Source organism: Protopterus annectens, chromosome 4.part0 (assembly GCF_019279795.1).
Source record: "Protopterus annectens isolate FY-2018-M chromosome 4.part0, PAN1.0, whole genome shotgun sequence".
NCBI lineage: Eukaryota > Metazoa > Chordata > Ceratodontiformes > Protopteridae > Protopterus > Protopterus annectens.
In genome coordinates this window covers 1,794,577,280-1,794,595,783 of record NC_056733.1, presented here as the reverse complement: position 1 = coordinate 1,794,595,783, position 18,504 = coordinate 1,794,577,280, and the positions used below count along the sequence as shown (strand labels likewise).

Genomic DNA, 18,504 nt, shown 5'->3' with positions numbered 1-18,504 from the left:
TGTACCAAAATTCAAGAGTAGAAAGTATCAGTTGTAATATTTCAAAAGGTCAGTAAAATTTTGGAACAAAAAATGTGTATTGGTAGCTTCATCCTTTTCACCTACAATTAAAAATAGAATAATTTTGTTGTAAAAAAAAATGAGCATTTATTGAACTTGTGTACTGAGAGTATACCAGATTTTTGTACTAAAAGCCTTTGAGAGTACTCAGCGTCCTGAAAGAGTGCAGTAATTTAAATGCAGCTTGACGATGAATTTGGCCCACCACTTTGCCTCAGACAGTATTGTTTTCGCCATGGTATTTTGTATCTGTAAAAAATCATTTTTCAGGATACGCATGTAAGATTTTTTTTCTTCTGAATTGAATGATACCACAATAAAGGTATACTCTGAATATGGGCTGCATTCTGCCACTCTGAGCTGAAATCATACACTCGCACCTAATGGAAAACCTGTAATGTAGCTGACAACCCAGCACTTTCTAATGGTTACATTAGCTCGCTTGGAGTTTATCAGGTTTACTTTCAAAATGTTGACTGTCACTTCATCGAAACCACTTCTGCTAAATCCGAACTGCGACTTCTCAAAACCTTTAACACCGACATTCCGAACTGCAAAATCTCACTCCCTTTTTGACCCATATTGGCACTTGTTTTTTTTATGTGAAGCGTCCGGAAATGTCGACATTTGCTTGTTTTCGGCTTTTCAGCAGTGTGCACATTCGACTATGTGCTTTCAATATTTTGAAGGTAAACCATTTATTAGTGCAGGATTGTGTTTCTGGAAGAGTTTGAAATTTTCTAGCAATTTTTTTTAACATATCTGAACATTCAGTAACAAACTGTAGTTAGGTTGAGTTTTTACAGAATGCATTTGTAGTACTGAATGATTTGAATACTGAATTGAATTGCATGGACCACAAAAGGTGAAAACTTGCATTGCAGGAGGGGGGGGCTCCCTGCACCCCTACTCCCCCCTGCTTATTATACATACCAACTCTGAGATCGCATTACAGTGTGGAAAGGGAAATGCTAATCCCTCACTGTACTGCACTCTAATCGTCATTTTCAGTTTTGGCCCAAGATGTAATAAATAAAGTGAGGTTTCAGATCTTACTTTATAAAAGCAAGCTACTTTCATGATTTTATGTATTATTTATTCAGCCCTTATGAGAAAAAGTGTATTGTGTTTATTATGCACTGACTTAAAGTTTTACATTAAAGTAGCTGTGAAATTATAATAAAAGCAACGTAATATTCAATTGTGTATTTGTCCTTTCTAAAGTACAACAAGCATTACCTTTGGTTCCATTCATATACTTGCTTTCCCAGTGGAATGGATGCCTTTTGAGAAAGCATACCTTCTTTGTTTTAGAAATTACATAACTGTATCTATCAGATGTTAAGAAATCACTTAAATATAATTACCAAAACAATGTACTTCAGCGTGTTACTGTCAGACATGCACGCTACCAGCACTGAGCCATATTAGTGATCCTGTAACTTTCCTTGGCTTTCACACGCAGCATGCCTCACCAAAAATGATAGCCACTTTCTTTATATGTTGTTGATACCACTTTTCTGTATATTTTTGTGATGTCACTACAGAATACATATGTTTATGCTGTGCGCTGGTGCTTTGTGTGTACTGTGTCCATCATGGATCAGCATATTACCCCTCTCAACATGTTGATTAAAAATGTTCACAAATGATTATCACTGTAGAATGTAGAAGTAAAACCACATGGACTGTTGTGTTTTGTTATTTTACTTTGTGTCACAGACAAGTATTTGAGTAAAGATGTAGAGATTGTGCTACATACATGTGAAATAAATGGGAGGCTTTTTTTTGATGTTTTGTATCACTTTCACACGTGATTAGTGCCAAAGTATGATGCTAATGAGTGATGTCAAAAGTGGGACGTTCCTGATTTGGCAGTATGAAACTTTTAAGGTGGCCCACTATGAATTTTAGGTTCATAGCTGTTTACTAGGCTAATGACCACAGAGGCTTTCTTAAGCCTAGCCATGCATCCCAAATTTCTGATAAGTTCTGATGCCCTTGATAAGTGTAAGCAGGGGCCTGGGAGATGATCCATTTACAGGTTGCATGTGTCCATTAGAGACATGGGTGCCAAACCAGGGTTGAATTTCCATTTCACCATCCAAATGTCCAAGATGTACTTGAATTGGGTTAGGGGGAGCTCTGCTTCACATGGATGGGGAGCCTGTTCCACTTAGCACTGTTTTAATGTTTTAGTACATTTATTAGCCACTCTGTTAATGACTGTAGGCTTACATTTGTCAATATATACTAGGTAGGCTGCATTTTTAAGCAGGCCTGTCAGGATGTAAGCTTTTAATCTGTACCACTGTCACTAGTTAATATGTCAGGGATGACCCTACAACTCTTAACACATACTGTTGTCATCAATATAGTTAGTAGGGTCATCTAGGGCATTTGATCAGTATTGCCATGGGATTTGACCAGTACCTACCACACCAAAGTAATGTTCATACTGTACCACTGTAAAGCAAAGCTGTAACCGTGAAATTCCCAGAATTTCATACACCTCTCTATGACAGTGAATTTCATGGCTACCGTGTCAACAATTAATTGTATCCTTGCTAAAGCTAATTTGTATTCTCACTGACACTCTCTCTCTCTCACACGCGCGCGCAAACACACACACACTTATTTCACAGAGGGTCTACCGCTACCTCCAATTTCAATCTTTCATTCTTAAAAAAAATTGTTAAATTCAATTATTTCACCCTGATGTATATTTTTCTTGTTATTTGCCATTTGCGGTGTAAGTTTTTGTCTTGAATGATTGTAATTGTAACTGGAGCTTTTCTCCTCGGGTCTCCACTGAAAATGGGCCTTTGGCTCAGCTGGCCCAACCTGGTTAACACAGGACAGTAATTAATAATAAATTTCAGTAACTTGTTCCACTTACCGTGCCACACCATTAATGTGCACCATTACAATGAGACAGCCATGCTATTAAGTAGCTGTAGCAAACAAGTTTTTTCCAAAAATGGATGGCAGCAGTTATAAATTCACCAGTGTTATGTAGGTACTGATACACGTGTCAGAGCAGTCACTCTTCCATAAAAATGGATGCCACCATTTGTAATTCACCAGTTTTGTGCAACTGCCATTACATATTTCAGTAAGCAACTAGTCTCAAGCTTTTGAGAAAGAATTGTGTAATTCTTTATGTAAAGAAATGGAGTGTCTGAAAATTAAATATATAAACAAATACACACGTTCCATATAGAAATGCTAAATAAAATATTTTGAACAATCAGATGACATAAGAAAAGCACAGCTAGCTCATTCTACCATTACCAAAAGTTGAAGCTAGGTGCAACTACCTCTAACTTGTATGACCATTTAACAATTACAAAAGGCAAACAGGTAAGACTGTATAGACATGCTTTACTGATCATGTGTGTGTGTCTCTCTCTCGCTCCCCCTCTCCCCTCATCTGCAGTCCTTATAAAATTAACTTCACTGCTCTCAGTGTTAAAATTCCACCAGAATTTACACTAGTCCAGGAGAAAAGCACAAGACTCACTGGGTCCACTGCTGAGCTGAGCTTCAGAGCAAGGGTTACTTTACTTGTAGGTTCATAGGTTCTTACTAAGCTTATGGCCAAAGGAGACCACCAAAAAGCTCACCAATAGCCCTTAATACTGATGGAAGACTAACAATGTTCTCCACTAAGGAAACTTTCTCAGTTTGTGATCACCCATCTAGTCATCTAGACTGATTTTAAGTGTTGCTAGGGAAGTACTCAGCTTGGTAGGTAAGGGCAGCCTGTACCAGAAAAGGGTGATATATTGGGTTAAGAGCCTGTCGTGCCACCTTGTAGTGTTGATGTGATAGTATAGCTTTTGGTATTTAGAAGAGGTATTTGCCTTACCACTGCTTCAGTTTAGGTGAAAGAGTTCATAGAATTTTGGGTTGTTCATAGTCCAAAAGGCTTGGGAGTCCGTATGATAGAGTATAGGAACAGAGCTTTTAGTCTGTCAGAGTAGTTAAGTGTACTGATAACCAAGGTTTTTTTTGGGGTGAGATGATGATGTTTTTCTCAAGCTGGTGTAAGTGCTTAACAATTTGCATGCTGAAGGATACAGTATATTTAGTGATGAGTATGAGACAGATAATGTTGACCTGAGGAGACCCCAAGGATAAGTTGTGTAAAGTAGGAGGGTTTTTAGCCACTACATGGATGTGGTGATCAAAGTGTAGTCTTGTTAACCCAAATTCCTGATGGCTATGTAAAAATTTAAGTATAATGTTACCTATATGAGAAGTAGTAGTGATGCTGGATTTACCAAAGGAAACAATGCTCCTTTTCTTGGTGTTGAGGGTGAGCCCATGGCTGTTATACCGGGCATTGTTTAATCCAGCTGTTGCTGGAGAATTTGAGCATCAGAATGGGATTTGATAACTGCATCCAGTTTACTCTCTTCATCAAACTTGGTTAGCCATAGTCTCGTGATATTGGCTTTTATGCCATAAAATATATATACCAAAGAGGAGAATGCCCAGGGCAGAGCCCTGTGGGGCACAGATTGTGCCATTTTTCTGTCTAAAGTAAATACCACTGAACTTAATGGTATGGATTCTTGAAACAAAGAATTGCAAGCCAGCAAACTATGTGTAGGTCAGTGCTGTGTTAGAAGAGTGTCAATGGAGTGTAGTATCAAATGCCTTGACAAGGTCCATATAAGCAGTGTGTTTGAACCTTATCCATGGCCTACATTATCCTTTCAGAAGAACTCAACTGGATTGAACTGACATAGTGTGCTTCACAAAGCCGAATGGTGAGCATCCAGGGGTAGACTGTCACCTATATTATTCTTTATTAGTTCAGCTATAATGCAGTCCATAGCCTTGCAAGTAATACTAATGAGACTAATAGGCTTGTAATTCCCAGGGTCTTTAGAAAGACTACCTTTATATATGGTTATTACACTGCGATTTTCCACACTTTGGAGACATACTCCGGTTGAGGAAAGTGGAGAGATTTTGGTTGAAGAGTTGATGCATGGATTTTTTTAGGTGGGTCTTTGTGCTTCTCAGCAGACATCTATGGATGTTATCAAGTGCTTTGAAAGTAGTATTTTTAATTTTGGAAATCTCCAAAAAGACTTGTTCAAATTGATCTTTGGAAGATGGGTGTAAGGAGCAATGGACAGGCCAGAGGAATGGTTTGGTGGAGTGAAGTTGGAAGAGAATTTGTCCTCGAGAATGTTGGAAGTGTCCTTGGGATCAGCAAAAGATGTACCATTAGATATAAATTCAGTACAATTTGAAAGCTACTTCTGAGCTTCCCGATATAACTGAAGAAGGGCCTTATGGTTGTCCTTTGAATTGGTTTCAGTTCAAAGTTTACAGTTAGCCTTAGATTTCCTGATGGTAAGTTGAAAGACATGCTTACCAGTTTTTATCCCTTTTATAATGACAAAGTGGACTTATTTTAATGATGGCCAGGAGCGTTTTTCTTTTTATTATAGAGTTTGTTAATGTGGTACTTCTAGCATATAGGTTTAGATATAAACTCGCTGTTATACTTAAAGCTGAATTGGTATGGATGCTTCAGTTCATTTGTCCAAGAGGGAGTAAAACTTGGCAGTAGGCAGTATCCTTAGATACAAGGTCTGCATATAGATATATATATATATATATATATATATATATATATATATATATATCCCATTTGATCCAGCGAATTTACGTTTCATCGTGATGTAAATTCTCGAACTCGAGTATGCGAAAGTCCATTTTTTAGAAAATACACTTTCGTTAAAAAAAAAAAAAAAAACAGAAATGAAATAGAAACATGCAGTTTGCATGTTACTTTAGTTGTACATCAACGTTTAGTGTTGATGTACAACTAAACTATTGCTGAGATCGTGGTACAGTGGGGATAAGGGATTATTCCCTTTTCCCCACTGTAGTGCGATCTCGGAGTGAGAATATTAACGTGTGGGGGCTGATGCAAGGGTGCTTCCCCCTGCATAATTGTGTTTAGTGTTTTTTTTATTTGTTGGTTTAGATTTTACACGAAAGTGCATTTTCGGAAAAAAAGTGTGTGTGTGTGTGTGGTCTACTTCATATGACCTAAATTTCATTTGACTGAGACCAAAAGACTGAAAACTCATTTGACTGAATCTCACCGACACATTAAAGTAAAAGGTATATGCCTTTTTCCCCACTGTAGTGTGATCCTGAAGTTAGTATATATAGTTGGGGGGCGGCACAGCCCCCCACATACTTTATACATTTTAAACCATACACATGGATATTTATAACTGCAATGAATAACTCTCTTCAGAAAACAATATTTACCTAAACTATGTGGGGGGGGGCTTCACCCCCCACACACCCCCAATACCACCCCTAACTATATATACTAACTCCAGGATCGCACTACAGTGGGGGAAAGGGCATATATCTTTTACTTTAATGTGTCAGTGTTATGAGTTTCAGTCAAATGAGTTTTCAGTGTTTTGGTCTCAGTCAAATGAAATTTAGGTCATATGAAGTAGACCCATAAATAAATAAATATATATATATATATATATATATATATATATATATATATATTTATACTATGATCAATAAGATCAGTAAATAGCATATAATTGGTTCTGGAGTAATCCTTGAATGTAGAGGGGCCAAAAAGCAGATTTTCACATAGAAGATCAAAGTGACGTAGTCATATTTGATTACGGAGGGGGTAACAAACCAGATGGTGTAAATGAGAGAAATGTTTCTGAGGACAAGACCAAGACTGCTAACACCTCTTGTTCAGGGTGATAATTTGGCCAAGTGCATTAGCATTTACAAAGTCCAGATATCTGGATTGTATTTGTGTTGGCAGATGTTTGCCAGTGTATGTACAGATAGTTAAACTCCATGGGGCAACAACTCCAAGTGATATCTGGGAATGGGGCAGCATTGGGAAATATTCGTTTTAGATAAATTCCCCATTTCTGCATTAGGCAAAGAAATACTGACTCTACTTCTTGCTGGATAAAAAAAATATCCATACAACTTCCCATTAAATAAATGTGTTCTTGCTCCTTAAGCGTGCTCCCAGCTAACCATCAGTTGCCTGGCTGCTGTTTGTGTAGTTCCTATACAATGCTTCTTGTACTACCCATTGATTGTAGCCTCTTTGGTGAAGGGGAAAAAGAAATGGTGAGTGACTGTTATTAACCATCAACTGAGACCTGCCCAGTGAAGTGGGAAGGAAAAGTGGAAATGTGAAAAAGTAGTAGCAGCCAACAGCATCACATGCAGCTAGCTAGCTCTGGGCTAGGGCTTTTCTTGGTCCCTACATTCCAGTGTACTGACAGTAAAGGATAAGGCTGGGCAGGCAGTGAAGTGTGGCCTGTAACTATGTGCCTGCCATGTGTCCTAGAGCAGCCACACCTCCTCTGCCATCCTGCACATCCAGCCCAACGATCACTGCAAACCTCTGTCTCCACCAGTGTTTGGTGAGCTTAGGTCAAAGCAAACTTTCCTAACTCAAAAGGTATCCATTCTTCTTTCCCGCTCTAACAGTAACCCAATCCACTGATTTTTAATCCCATGTTGCCTAGGTTGTGGTAAGGGCTTCATCCCTGTTTACCCCTGTAGGTTGTGGAACATCCCCTAAAGCAGAGTTTCTTGGATAACCAGAAAGTTTGAACCCCAATGAAATTAACATAGCTTTTGGCAGGAAGTAGAAGTGTGGAGCTCGAAACGTGTGTGTATGTGCGCACGTATGGTTATAAACCGTTAATTTCCATAGCTCTACTGCATTTCTTCAGGGAAAAAATAATTTTGTGATGTTTATTGTGGTCAGTGTTGAGTCTTGGGAACTTCCTGCTCTCCCAAAGCCTGCGGCCAGCCTGAATACCAGAGTCTTTCAACATCTCCCAGCTGGCAGACATCCTTTACTGTAAGACATCAAGATGTCTGTGCAATAAAAGTACAACTTTGTGTCCCATCAGGATTTCTTGCCTGATGCACAAGACAGTGTATCCAAGTGTTCCAGTCAGTGAGTAAACTTGAATTACCAGAATATCCAGTTAAGTAACCCTTTGGGAACCTGATGTGCCTCTTTCTTTGGCAAGGACTGGTTGGATTGAGCCTAGATATAACAGGTCCTGCAAGAGAGGAGGGATCAGATGTTCTTCGTGTTTCACTGTTGCAGTCATTACATTTGGGTTATCCTGCTGGCAGGTTGCCCTCAGTCGGCCTGAATTCCAAAGTCTTGGGTCCTGCGTCGGTTGCTGTCGCCTCTTCACTGACGTCAGGTTGTCAGAGGTATAAAAGATGCAGCCGACACCATTTTCTCCAGTCTTTCTTGCCGCGCGGTGCCCGAAGCAGAAGCAGTTCGCAAGTGCCGGTCGGCCGACTCTCGAGATTTTCGTGTTAGAGTTTCAGATCCGAAGTCTTTATTAAAAGCTAAGTACCCCATTGGGGAAACTTTTCTCTTGCTCCAGACCGATGTCAGAAAAAGTTGATAGTTGTATTTCTTGTGGGAAGCAAATACCTCATAAGAACTTTCATTCTTACTGTATTCCTTGCCTAGGCCGTGACCACAACATTGCTAGTTGTCGGTTTTGTGCTAGATTTAACCAATGCACTATTAAGCGTCGGAACAATTTTGCATTAAGCTATTTTGGGTGAAGATTTAATTATACAATGCCGTCAGATAGCCATCCGACTACCGGAGTTCACAGAAAATGCAAAGAAAAAGACAGGCAACCGAGGTCCAAAACCGACGACGAAGCTTCTCCTAAGCAAGTCGCCGGTTCTCAGTGAGGCGCTTTCGCAGCCCCTGACACCCGCTACTTTAGAGGTGCAGGCCGCTACCGACTCCCACGTGGAGTTGGCCAGGCCGCTGGAAACTCAAGATATTGGAGCCTCGGAGATTATTCCCTCAGATGGGTCCAGAGCCGCTGAGCAGGCATCGGCTTCTGAAGGAATATTCAGACCTAAACAATTCTATATTAAACTGACTTCAAAGACTAAAACACCTTTAAAGGCAAAGAAACAAGTTCACCAGCCACAAGAACAGGCCTCCATGCCCAAAAAGCAGATGATCAAAATGTCCGAAGACTTAATTACCTTGATCAGGGGTACCCATCCCCCTCCTGATAAGAGGCCTAGGCAAGAGACAGACTATGAATCTTCAGATCAGGTTTCCATTTCTTCTGATCAGGAATATTCTCTTCCCCCCTATGAGGATTCTGATGCTGAAGAATCAATTCCTTCAGCTTCTCCTCCTGAAGACTACTCTTTTGGGGAAACCTAGCATACCATGAGGGAGCACTTCCACTGGGAGAGCCAAGATTTTTCAGAATCTAAGAAAAGGCTCAGAGACTTCCTTTTACTACCTCAACACAGGCCTCTAGCTATTCTACCTGTGTTGGACATTGTAGATGATGTGTTCTCGGAGTCTAGTCTGACCCCTGACTCTTTACCTCCAGCTCCTGTTAAGCCGGACAGATACTACAGGGTCCCTGACTCACATAAAATTCCTTTTCAAAAACCCTACTGCAGACCCAGAAACTTTTTCTCAGGGTCCAAAAGGGGTCAAGGCTTCTACTGCAAAAAACCCTACCCCCTATGACAGGGATTCTAGGCTCTGGATAGATGGGGAAAAAAGATTGACACATCTGCTACTTTGGCTATAAGGGCCTTAAATTGCCAGTTTCATATGCTCAAATATCAGCAACATATCATGACACTGCTTAAACAGAAAATGATGGCAAATTCTGAATGTGCAGAAAACAAAGAAATGCAGGATTTATTGCATGCAGCTGAACAAGTTGGAAAGCATACTTTGCAATGTGGGTTTGATTCTCTGGAGGCCTCCTGCAGGGCCGCTGTTACTGGTTCTGTCATCACAGCCGCAAGGATCCTACAGGTCTAAGCAGTGGAGTGCTTCTACCTCCAAAGGTGGAGAGGACAAATCACAATCATACAGGAAACAGTCCCAATGACTTCCCCCTGCCTGCACCAAGCCCTTATCTTCTGGCAGCACCCTTAGGAGGAAAACTAGCGCTTTTTTCTCAAAATTGGCACATTATAACCCAGGACAAATGGGTTCTCGACATAGTATCACAAGGCTACCAGTTTCATTTCCATACCCTGCCAAGGGCAAACGGTTGGCCAGACCTGCCAAAAAATCATTGGGCAGAGGCTCAAAAACAAGTCGCAGCTCTCATGGACATGAGAGCTATTCAACAAGTGCTACAGCAATAGCAGGGACAAGGATTTTACTCGACTGTTCTTGGTACCCAGAAAGGACAAAGCATGGAGACCAATACTGGACCTATCTGTTGTAAACACTTTCCTAGATATACCAAAATTCAAGATGTTGTCCGTACAGCAGCTTCTGCCCATGCTGGGCAGCAAGGCTTGGCTCGTGACTTTAGACCTAAAAGAGACATACCTGCATGTCCCAATCAGGCAGTCATGCAGAAGATATTCAAAGCTGGCTCAAAGCATTACCAATTCTCTGCACTGCCCTTTGGCTTATCTACTGCGCCCAGGGTCTTCACAGTGTCTGGCACCAGTAATTGCTTACTGCAGACAGAGGCATACAAATATATCCTTACTTGGACGACTGCCTCATACAAGCAGAGAACAAGGACATACTACTACAGCATCTGATGTTTGTGATCACTTTTAACATGCCTAGGGTACACAGTCAGCAAAAAGAAATCAAAACTAGTACCCTCTCAAGAGATAATATTCCTGGGTGCAAGCTTAAATACAACTGCCCAGATGGCTTATCTCACTCCAGACAAAGGTAACTGACTACCTATTTCAAGGAAGTGGCAACAAAGGCCCAGTTATCTGCAAGAAAAATTCTGCAGGCTTTGGGCTTCATGGCATCCTGCATCTTACTAATTCCATATGCAAGACTGCATATGAGGAAAATTCAATGGTACCTAAAATGTGTCTGGACACAACATTGCCACAGTCTGGAAACAATGATTACTCTAATTCCCTGCCTGCAACAGGAGTTTTGATGGTGGGCAAAGACTTGTCACCAAAACAAGGGACAGCCATTCTCACTACCCCTAGCCAGGCAGAGCCTAACGACAGATGAATCAGATTATGCCTGGGGGCACACATGGCAGGAAGAGGCATTCAGGGCACCTGGTCCACAAACCAAAAGCATCTACTTATCAATCAAAAAGAGATGCTAGCTGTTCAAAATGCCCTGACAGCCTTCAAGGACCTACTTCATCCGGGACAACTACTGATAAAGACAGACAACACCACAGTCATGTGGTACATAAACTAGCAGGGGGGCACTCATTCTTATCACCTGTGCCGACTAGCCATGGCTTTATGGGACACAGCATTGACGTACCAAGTTCATCTGCAGGCACAATTCCTGCCAGGAAAGGAAAATACTCTGGCAGACGAACTAAGCAGAAACCTCATGGATCCCCACGAGTGGCACCTGGATCCACAAGTCTTCAGCATAACAAAGAAATGGGGACGCCCGGACATAGATCTTTTTGCCTCCCCTCAAAACAATCAACTAAAAAGATTCTGCTCAAGGACTTATCACAGACAAGCTTGGAAAGTGGACGCCTTATCTTTCAACTGGACAAAACCTATCAGTATATGCCTTTCCTCCACTGCCTCTCCTCCCCAAGGTACTCCTAAAGGTCAGGCAGGAGAAACCAAAAATGATTCTGATTGCCCCAGACTAGCCACGCCAGTACTGGTATCCAATCTTAAGGAACTTGTCCCATTGCCCAGCCTGGACCTTACCTCAAATACCTTGTCTAGTGTCCCAGCAAAACAATCAGATTCTGCACAGCCAACTCAGGACCCTAAACCTGGCAGCATGGCGGATAATGTAGCCATACAAACCACACCTCTCAATAAAGCTGTGATGGATGTCATTTTAGAAGCCAGAAGGCCTAGTACTAGAAAATCCTATGCTGGGAAATGGAAGAGATTTTGCGCTTGGAACCAAGCTCAAGGAACTGATATAGCTGTCCCAAATATTCCTCAGATTTTGCAATACTTAACTGAGATGCTGGACAAAGGCCTATCTTTTTCATCAATTAAAATCCATGCCTCTGCCGTTTCGGCTCATTACAATACAGAGCCACCACTCTTCTCAGCCTTTATTAAGGCAGTACCTCAGAGGAGCCAAAAACTTAAGGCCTCCAAGGAGAACGCCAATACCTGCATGGGACCTCAATTATGTCTTGGAAAAACTCACCTTACCTCCTTTTGAGACAGCTGCTACTGCGGTTATAAACTTCTTATCTTGGAAAACAGCTCTGCTCCTAGCAATAACTTCTGCAAGACGCGTTTCAGAGCTACAGGCTCTCATGGCTGTGGAACCCTTTATCATTTTTTATCCAGACAGGGTCTCTCCGAGAACAAACCCTACATTTATGCCTAAGGTGGTGTCCAGTGTAGCCCTTAATCAAACAATTCATTTGCCAACTTTTTATCAAAATCCACAGAACAAGGGGGAGAAAATTCTGCATTCTTTGGACTTGCACAGACAACTTAGATTCTACTTGGACAAAACTAAAGTCTTCAGAAAGACAAAACAATTACTAGTGGCATATGCCACAGCATCACAAGGAAAGGCTATCTCCAAGCAGACTATTTCAAATGGATAGGTCACTGCATTCGTTTCTGCTACTCACAGCATGGCAAACCAGTGCCTAAGGGCATTAGGCCACATTCAACCAGAGCTGCAGCCACTTCTGCGGCCTTTCTCAGGGGAGTACCAACCAAAGACATTTTAGAGGCTGCTACTTGGAGTTCAGTGCATACCTTTACAAAACATTACAATCTGCCTCTTTACTCTAAATCCAGGGCAGACTTTGCCACTGCAGTTCTGCAGGGCCTCATAGCTGCTCCTAATGCTGTTTAGCTCCAGCCCCCAACCATAGCTTTGGAACTCAACCCAAATGTAATGACTGCAACAGTGAAACATGAAGAACATAGTACAGTTGTGTACACTTACCATAAATGTACATGTTTGTGTGTATTCACTGTTGCAGTCCAGGTTACCCACCCGCCATCCCCCTTATTTTTGCTAGAACTTGTCTTTACTTCTCTAATCTATACAACCTAGGTGGTGTATTTGCTTATAGATGAAGGTAAAGCTTATTTTGGTGCATGTATGTTTTATTTACATATTTTTAGCCTACCCTTTTGGGGGCACCTGACATCTGGGGCAAGAAAAACAAGAAAATGGCGTTGGCTGCATCTTGTATACCCTGACGACCTGACGTCAGGGAAGAGGTGACAGCAACCGATGCAGGACCCAAGACTTTGGAATTCAGGCTGACTGAGGGCAACCTGCCAGCAGGATAACCCAAATGTAATGACTGCAACAGTGAATACACTTGAACATCTACATTTATGGTAAGTGTACACAACTGTACTTTCCCTTTGTAGTTTTGGGACTGTGGGAATGCCTAGAAAATGGGGGGGGGGTCCAAAAACTGAATGGAATAACCCTTTTTAATAATCTGTAGTATTCATTTGTCTTGTGTGATTCGTTCCCATTGACTGGAGGAGACAACTTCCTCCTAAAAGGGAAGTAAGGGATGGGTTTGGAGTGGGTTTTGGGGGTCAAGGATTGGTGGTGCTGCTTATAGTCAAAGCTGCTTTTGGAGAGGGAATTGGTCCTTACACTTCCCCCTGTCTGGTCCATTGGTCCATTTGCCACATTCTTTTACACCTGGACCATTTACACCTGGACCATTTCTCCCAGGTGTTTGTGTTTTTATTGCTTACGTGGAAAGGTACAGGACTAATTAGGATAGTACCTGTTGTATCTGAGAGTAGCAAAAGGTAGAATTCTTTAACATAATTCATCTGTTTTCCCTTTTTGGTCAGTCTCAAGCACCCTCTGTGTCGGGTGTCCAAAGGTATATTCCTTATCCAATGGTGCATATAAGAATTCTGCTTTATTATGATGACAGGGCATTGCTTTTGGTGTTTGAATATGTGCTCTTTTGAGAGTTTGAACTGTACAGACTAGTGTTTATCTAGCACAGTATGTTTTTTAATGCTAATGTTTTGGATGCATACACATTGTTACCTTTAAAACAAATGTACGTCCTCTAGGAGCATGTGCTACTTACAGTTTTAAATGAAAAAGATAATTACCCTGCAGTGTTTTTTTTTACTTGCGCCATCATTATTGTGCACTTCTTTTCGTTCACCCTTTAATGTTATTTCTTCCTTGCTCTCTCTTGTTACAGATTGTTCACCACAGCTCATAACATTTACCTGTAATGTACATCCTGCACAGGTTTGCCTCTTGGAGCTCTGTAGAATCCTTTTACCCTTGACAGTGGGAAGCTACCTTTTCAATGAAGAAAACCGTGTACTACATCCTTTTGTTGCTCAGCCATTTTTTTATCTCCTTGGGCTTGGAAAATAGAACCATCAATGGATCTGCAGCTGATGCACCTGATAGTATTGCTCATGTATCCATACATCACATCAGTCCACAGCTGCTGGCTGCTCTTCCAGTCCACCATGATATTATCGTGAAAGAAGGCAGAAGTGTTGTCATAAACTGCAGCATAAGCTCCAAACTACTGTATGAGGAAGTCCTGTGGTATAATTCAAAGGGCCATCTTTTGGATGAGGTGGAAGGAGGTAATATGTTACATACCTTGTACATGCCTTGTTATTTTTAAAAAGGTGTAGCATTTTAACATGTATGTTATTGACACAGGTTTACTACATGTGACTATTATAAGCAAAGGTGATAAAAGGATATAAACACAATGTGTCATTAATACAATGGATAACACTTTTTTTTCTTTTAAATCGTGGGCATAAATAGCCCATTACTGTGCCTTGGGCATGCTCACACACCAGTACATGATGTCTGTTACATATACTACAGTGAATCCTTAATGTGGTTGTCTGTTTAGAATTGTTGTGCATGCACAGTTGCAGAAGTTATTGCTAAGCAGCTAACATCTCATTAAAATGCTCTTCCGTCATCATCATCTTCTTTTGGCTGTTCCCGTTAGGGGTCGCCACAGCGGATCATCTGTTTCCATTTCTTCCTGTCCTCTGCATCATGCTCTTTCACACCAACCGCCTGCATGTCCTCTCTCACCACATCCATAAACCTCATCTTAGGCCTTCCTCTTTTCCTCTTACCTGGCAGCTCCATCCTTAGCATCCTTTTCCCAATATACCCAGCATCCCTCCTCAGCACATGTCCAAAGCAACGCAATCTCGCCTCTCTTGCTTTGTCTCCAAACTGTCCAACCTGAGCTGACCCTCTAATATACTGATTCCTAATCCTGTCCATCCTAGTCGCACCCAGTACAAATCTTAACATCTTTAACTCTGCCACATCCAGCTCTGACTCCTGCCTTTTCGACAATGCTACCGTCTCCAACCCATATAACATAGCTGGTCTCACTACCCTCTTGTAGACCTTCCCTTTCACTCTTATTGGTACCAGTCTGTCACAAATCACTCCTGACACTCTTCTCCACCCATCCACCCATTCCACCCTGTCTGTACTCTCTTCTTCACCTCTCTTCCACACTCACCATTACTCTGAACTGTTGATCCCAAGTACTTAAACTCATCCACTTTTACCAGCTCTACTCACTGCATCCTCACCATTCCTCTACCCTCCCTCCCATTTACTCACATATATTCTGTTTTAGCCCTGCTGACCTTCATTCCTCTCCTCTCTAAAGCACATCTCCACCTCTCCAGGGTCTCCTCAACCTGGTCCCTACTCTCACTACATATCACAATGTCATCTGCAAACATCATAGTCCACAGGGCCTCCTGTCTAATCTCATCTGTCAACCTGTCCATCACCACTGCAAATAAGAAAGGGCTCAGAGCTGATCCTTGATGTAATCCCACCTCCACCTTAAACGTATCTGTCACTCCCACCACAGTCCTCACCAATGTCACACTAAAATGCTCTTCCATTAAAAAAAAAAAAAAAAAAATTGTAGGTCATGGTCTTTTTTTTTTTTTTTTTTTAACTGTTAGGACTTACAAGATTGGATCTTGCACTTCTGAAGGGTTGTCACACAAAAATGCACATTGCAAGGGAGGTAGTAGGAAGTCATCAGGAAGAGGGAACAAATGTTTTTTCGTGGAAATTAGGACCAGGCATGATCAGGCTGAACAAAGACAGGAGGGGAGATCACTGAAGAACAGAAGAAGGGCAGAGGAAAGTAAATACATTGTTTCAGTCTTCACATTAAAGTAAGGAGAGGAGTGCCATCCTAGGATGGAAATGTTGCAAAGTAAGAGGTGTAGTAGATAAGACACTAGGTTGCAGGGGAGTATGAAACATGAATTGTGTGTTCCTAAGGAGCACGAAGATCAAGGACCAGGCGGAATGCCTTTCTTTGTTGTCAGGAATCTGGCAGGTGTTTTCACAGATCTCCTCAGAATGATCTTCAGTAGGTCACTGGGTACTGCAAAGTTGCCTTTAGTATTGTTATACCGTTGTGTGGGGTGGGATGGTGAAGCGGCAAGCTTTACAGCAGTGGTAGGGGAACTTGTGGAGGGAATCCTGGGGTTAAAGCCTACCTCCCGATTTTGACCCTCCGTAGTTTGTGTACAGAGCTAACCTGTTCCATGGCTGATGCCATATCGGTAGCACCACACATCTACCTTGAGCATTTAGAGGACAAAGACAACTATGTGAGGATGCTGTTCATAGACTTCAGCTCTGCATTTAATACAGTGGTACCAATACAGCTGATAGAAAAACTTGCACATTTCGGAATCAGTAAACATCTCGTAACTGGATCCTGGACTTCCTGATTGAGAGACCACAGAGGGTATATTCAGGTAAGAACATATCAAAGTGCATCACGGTTAACACTGGGGTTCCACAGGGATTTGTTCTCGGCCCACTGTTAGTCACCATCCTGATCCACAACTGCTATGCTAAGCACAAGTCCAACCATGTCATCAAGTTTGCTGATGACACCACAGTCATGGGGGCTCATCACAAAGGAGGATGAAAGGGTGTACAGAGAAAAGGTGGCATCTCTAATCACTTGGTGTGAGGGGAACAACCTTGACCTTAAGTAAGCAAGACCAAAGAGATTATCGTTGACTTCAGGAAAAGGAGAGCAAACCACCCATTGCTCAGGATCAATGGTGAGAGTGTGGAGACGGTTAAAGAGTACTAAATTCCTGGGTGTACACATATCAGAGGATCTGTGGTGGTCAGGAAACACCAGCCAACTGGTCAAGAAAGCACAACAATGCTTCCACTTTTTAAGATGGGTGAAAAAAAGCTGAGCTTCCTCCTCATATTCTCTCCACCTTCTGTAGAGGTGCAGTAGAGAGCATCCTCACCTGCAGCTTCAGAGTGTGGTTTAGAAGCTGAACAGTTACAGAAAGGAAGGCGCTACAAAGAGTGGTGAGGGTTTTAGAGAAGGTAACCGGTTCCAGTCTTCCATCGATACAGCATTCTTATTCTGCAAGTAGCATCCGAAAGGCCACCAAAATAATACAAGACCACATGCATCCTGCGCATGGACTGTTTATGCATCTGGCATCAGGCAGGAGATATCGCAGCATACGCTGCAGGACTACAGGATTCAGTATCCGTTTCTGCCCTACAGGGATTAGACTTCTGAACTCGGGCACTAGTCCCAGGGGATAACTTGGCCATTTAAAAAGTTGTTTTGTTTTACTTTAGAGTAGTTAATTTAACTCAGGGGAGGATATTATTTTCATATGAGTGTTGGTAAATGTTTCTCCTCTTTCTTGCATGTATTGGGAGTAGTATTGTATGTTTATTCCTTTACTTGTATGTGTTGTTTCACTTTCTTTTGTAATCTCAAGAATTCAGCTGATGCATGAAATTTCGTTTAGGTTTACACGTGTGTAGTTCTAAATTACAATAAAATTTACTTTGATTAAAGCTGATTACTATCGTAGAAGACGACAGTCTTCAGAACAGTAACTAACCTGTTCATGTGTAGAAGGAATGGTTGGTCAAACTTGATCCAGTTGTATGAAAAACAAATTAGGACAGCTTGCTGTAAAATCCACACACCCATTTATTTTTGTAAGCGCTTTCGTACAAGCCCAATGTTTGCACTTCTTCAGACCATCTGAAGAAGTGCAAGCATTGGGCTTGTACGAAAGCTCTTACAAAAATAAACGGGTTTGTTGATTTTACAGCAAGCTGTCCTAATTTGTTTTTCAGTTTGTTTTGTCTTAAGTTGATCTAGTTGTATGATTGCTTACATACAAATCTGATGGGAATACCAGTGGTCTACTCTGAGCTTCACTCTGATGTCTGACTTGGTGGCTGGGTGAAAAATTGGAAGAGTTTGGATTAGGATTAAGATTGTGGCACAAGATTTCTGCAGGAACAAAGGGTAGCACTCCAACCACATGTGGAAAAAAATGGTGAAAAAGGGGACTGATGGTGGTGAAAGGTACAACATACACTGGTTG

At 41.5% G+C, this 18,504-nt stretch overlaps 1 protein-coding gene across 1 annotated transcript in view; it reads left to right on the top strand.

The window, feature by feature from the left end:
• Positions 1 to 18,504, top strand: part of MFAP3 (microfibril associated protein 3) — a 312,681-nt gene that overhangs the window by 203,558 nt on the left and 90,619 nt on the right. The window contains exon 2 of the mRNA XM_044069487.1: positions 14,283 to 14,685. Within this exon, the coding sequence (XP_043925422.1) occupies positions 14,394 to 14,685 (292 nt within the window). The 5' untranslated portion in view covers positions 14,283 to 14,393. The remainder of the gene's footprint in view (positions 1 to 14,282; positions 14,686 to 18,504) is intronic.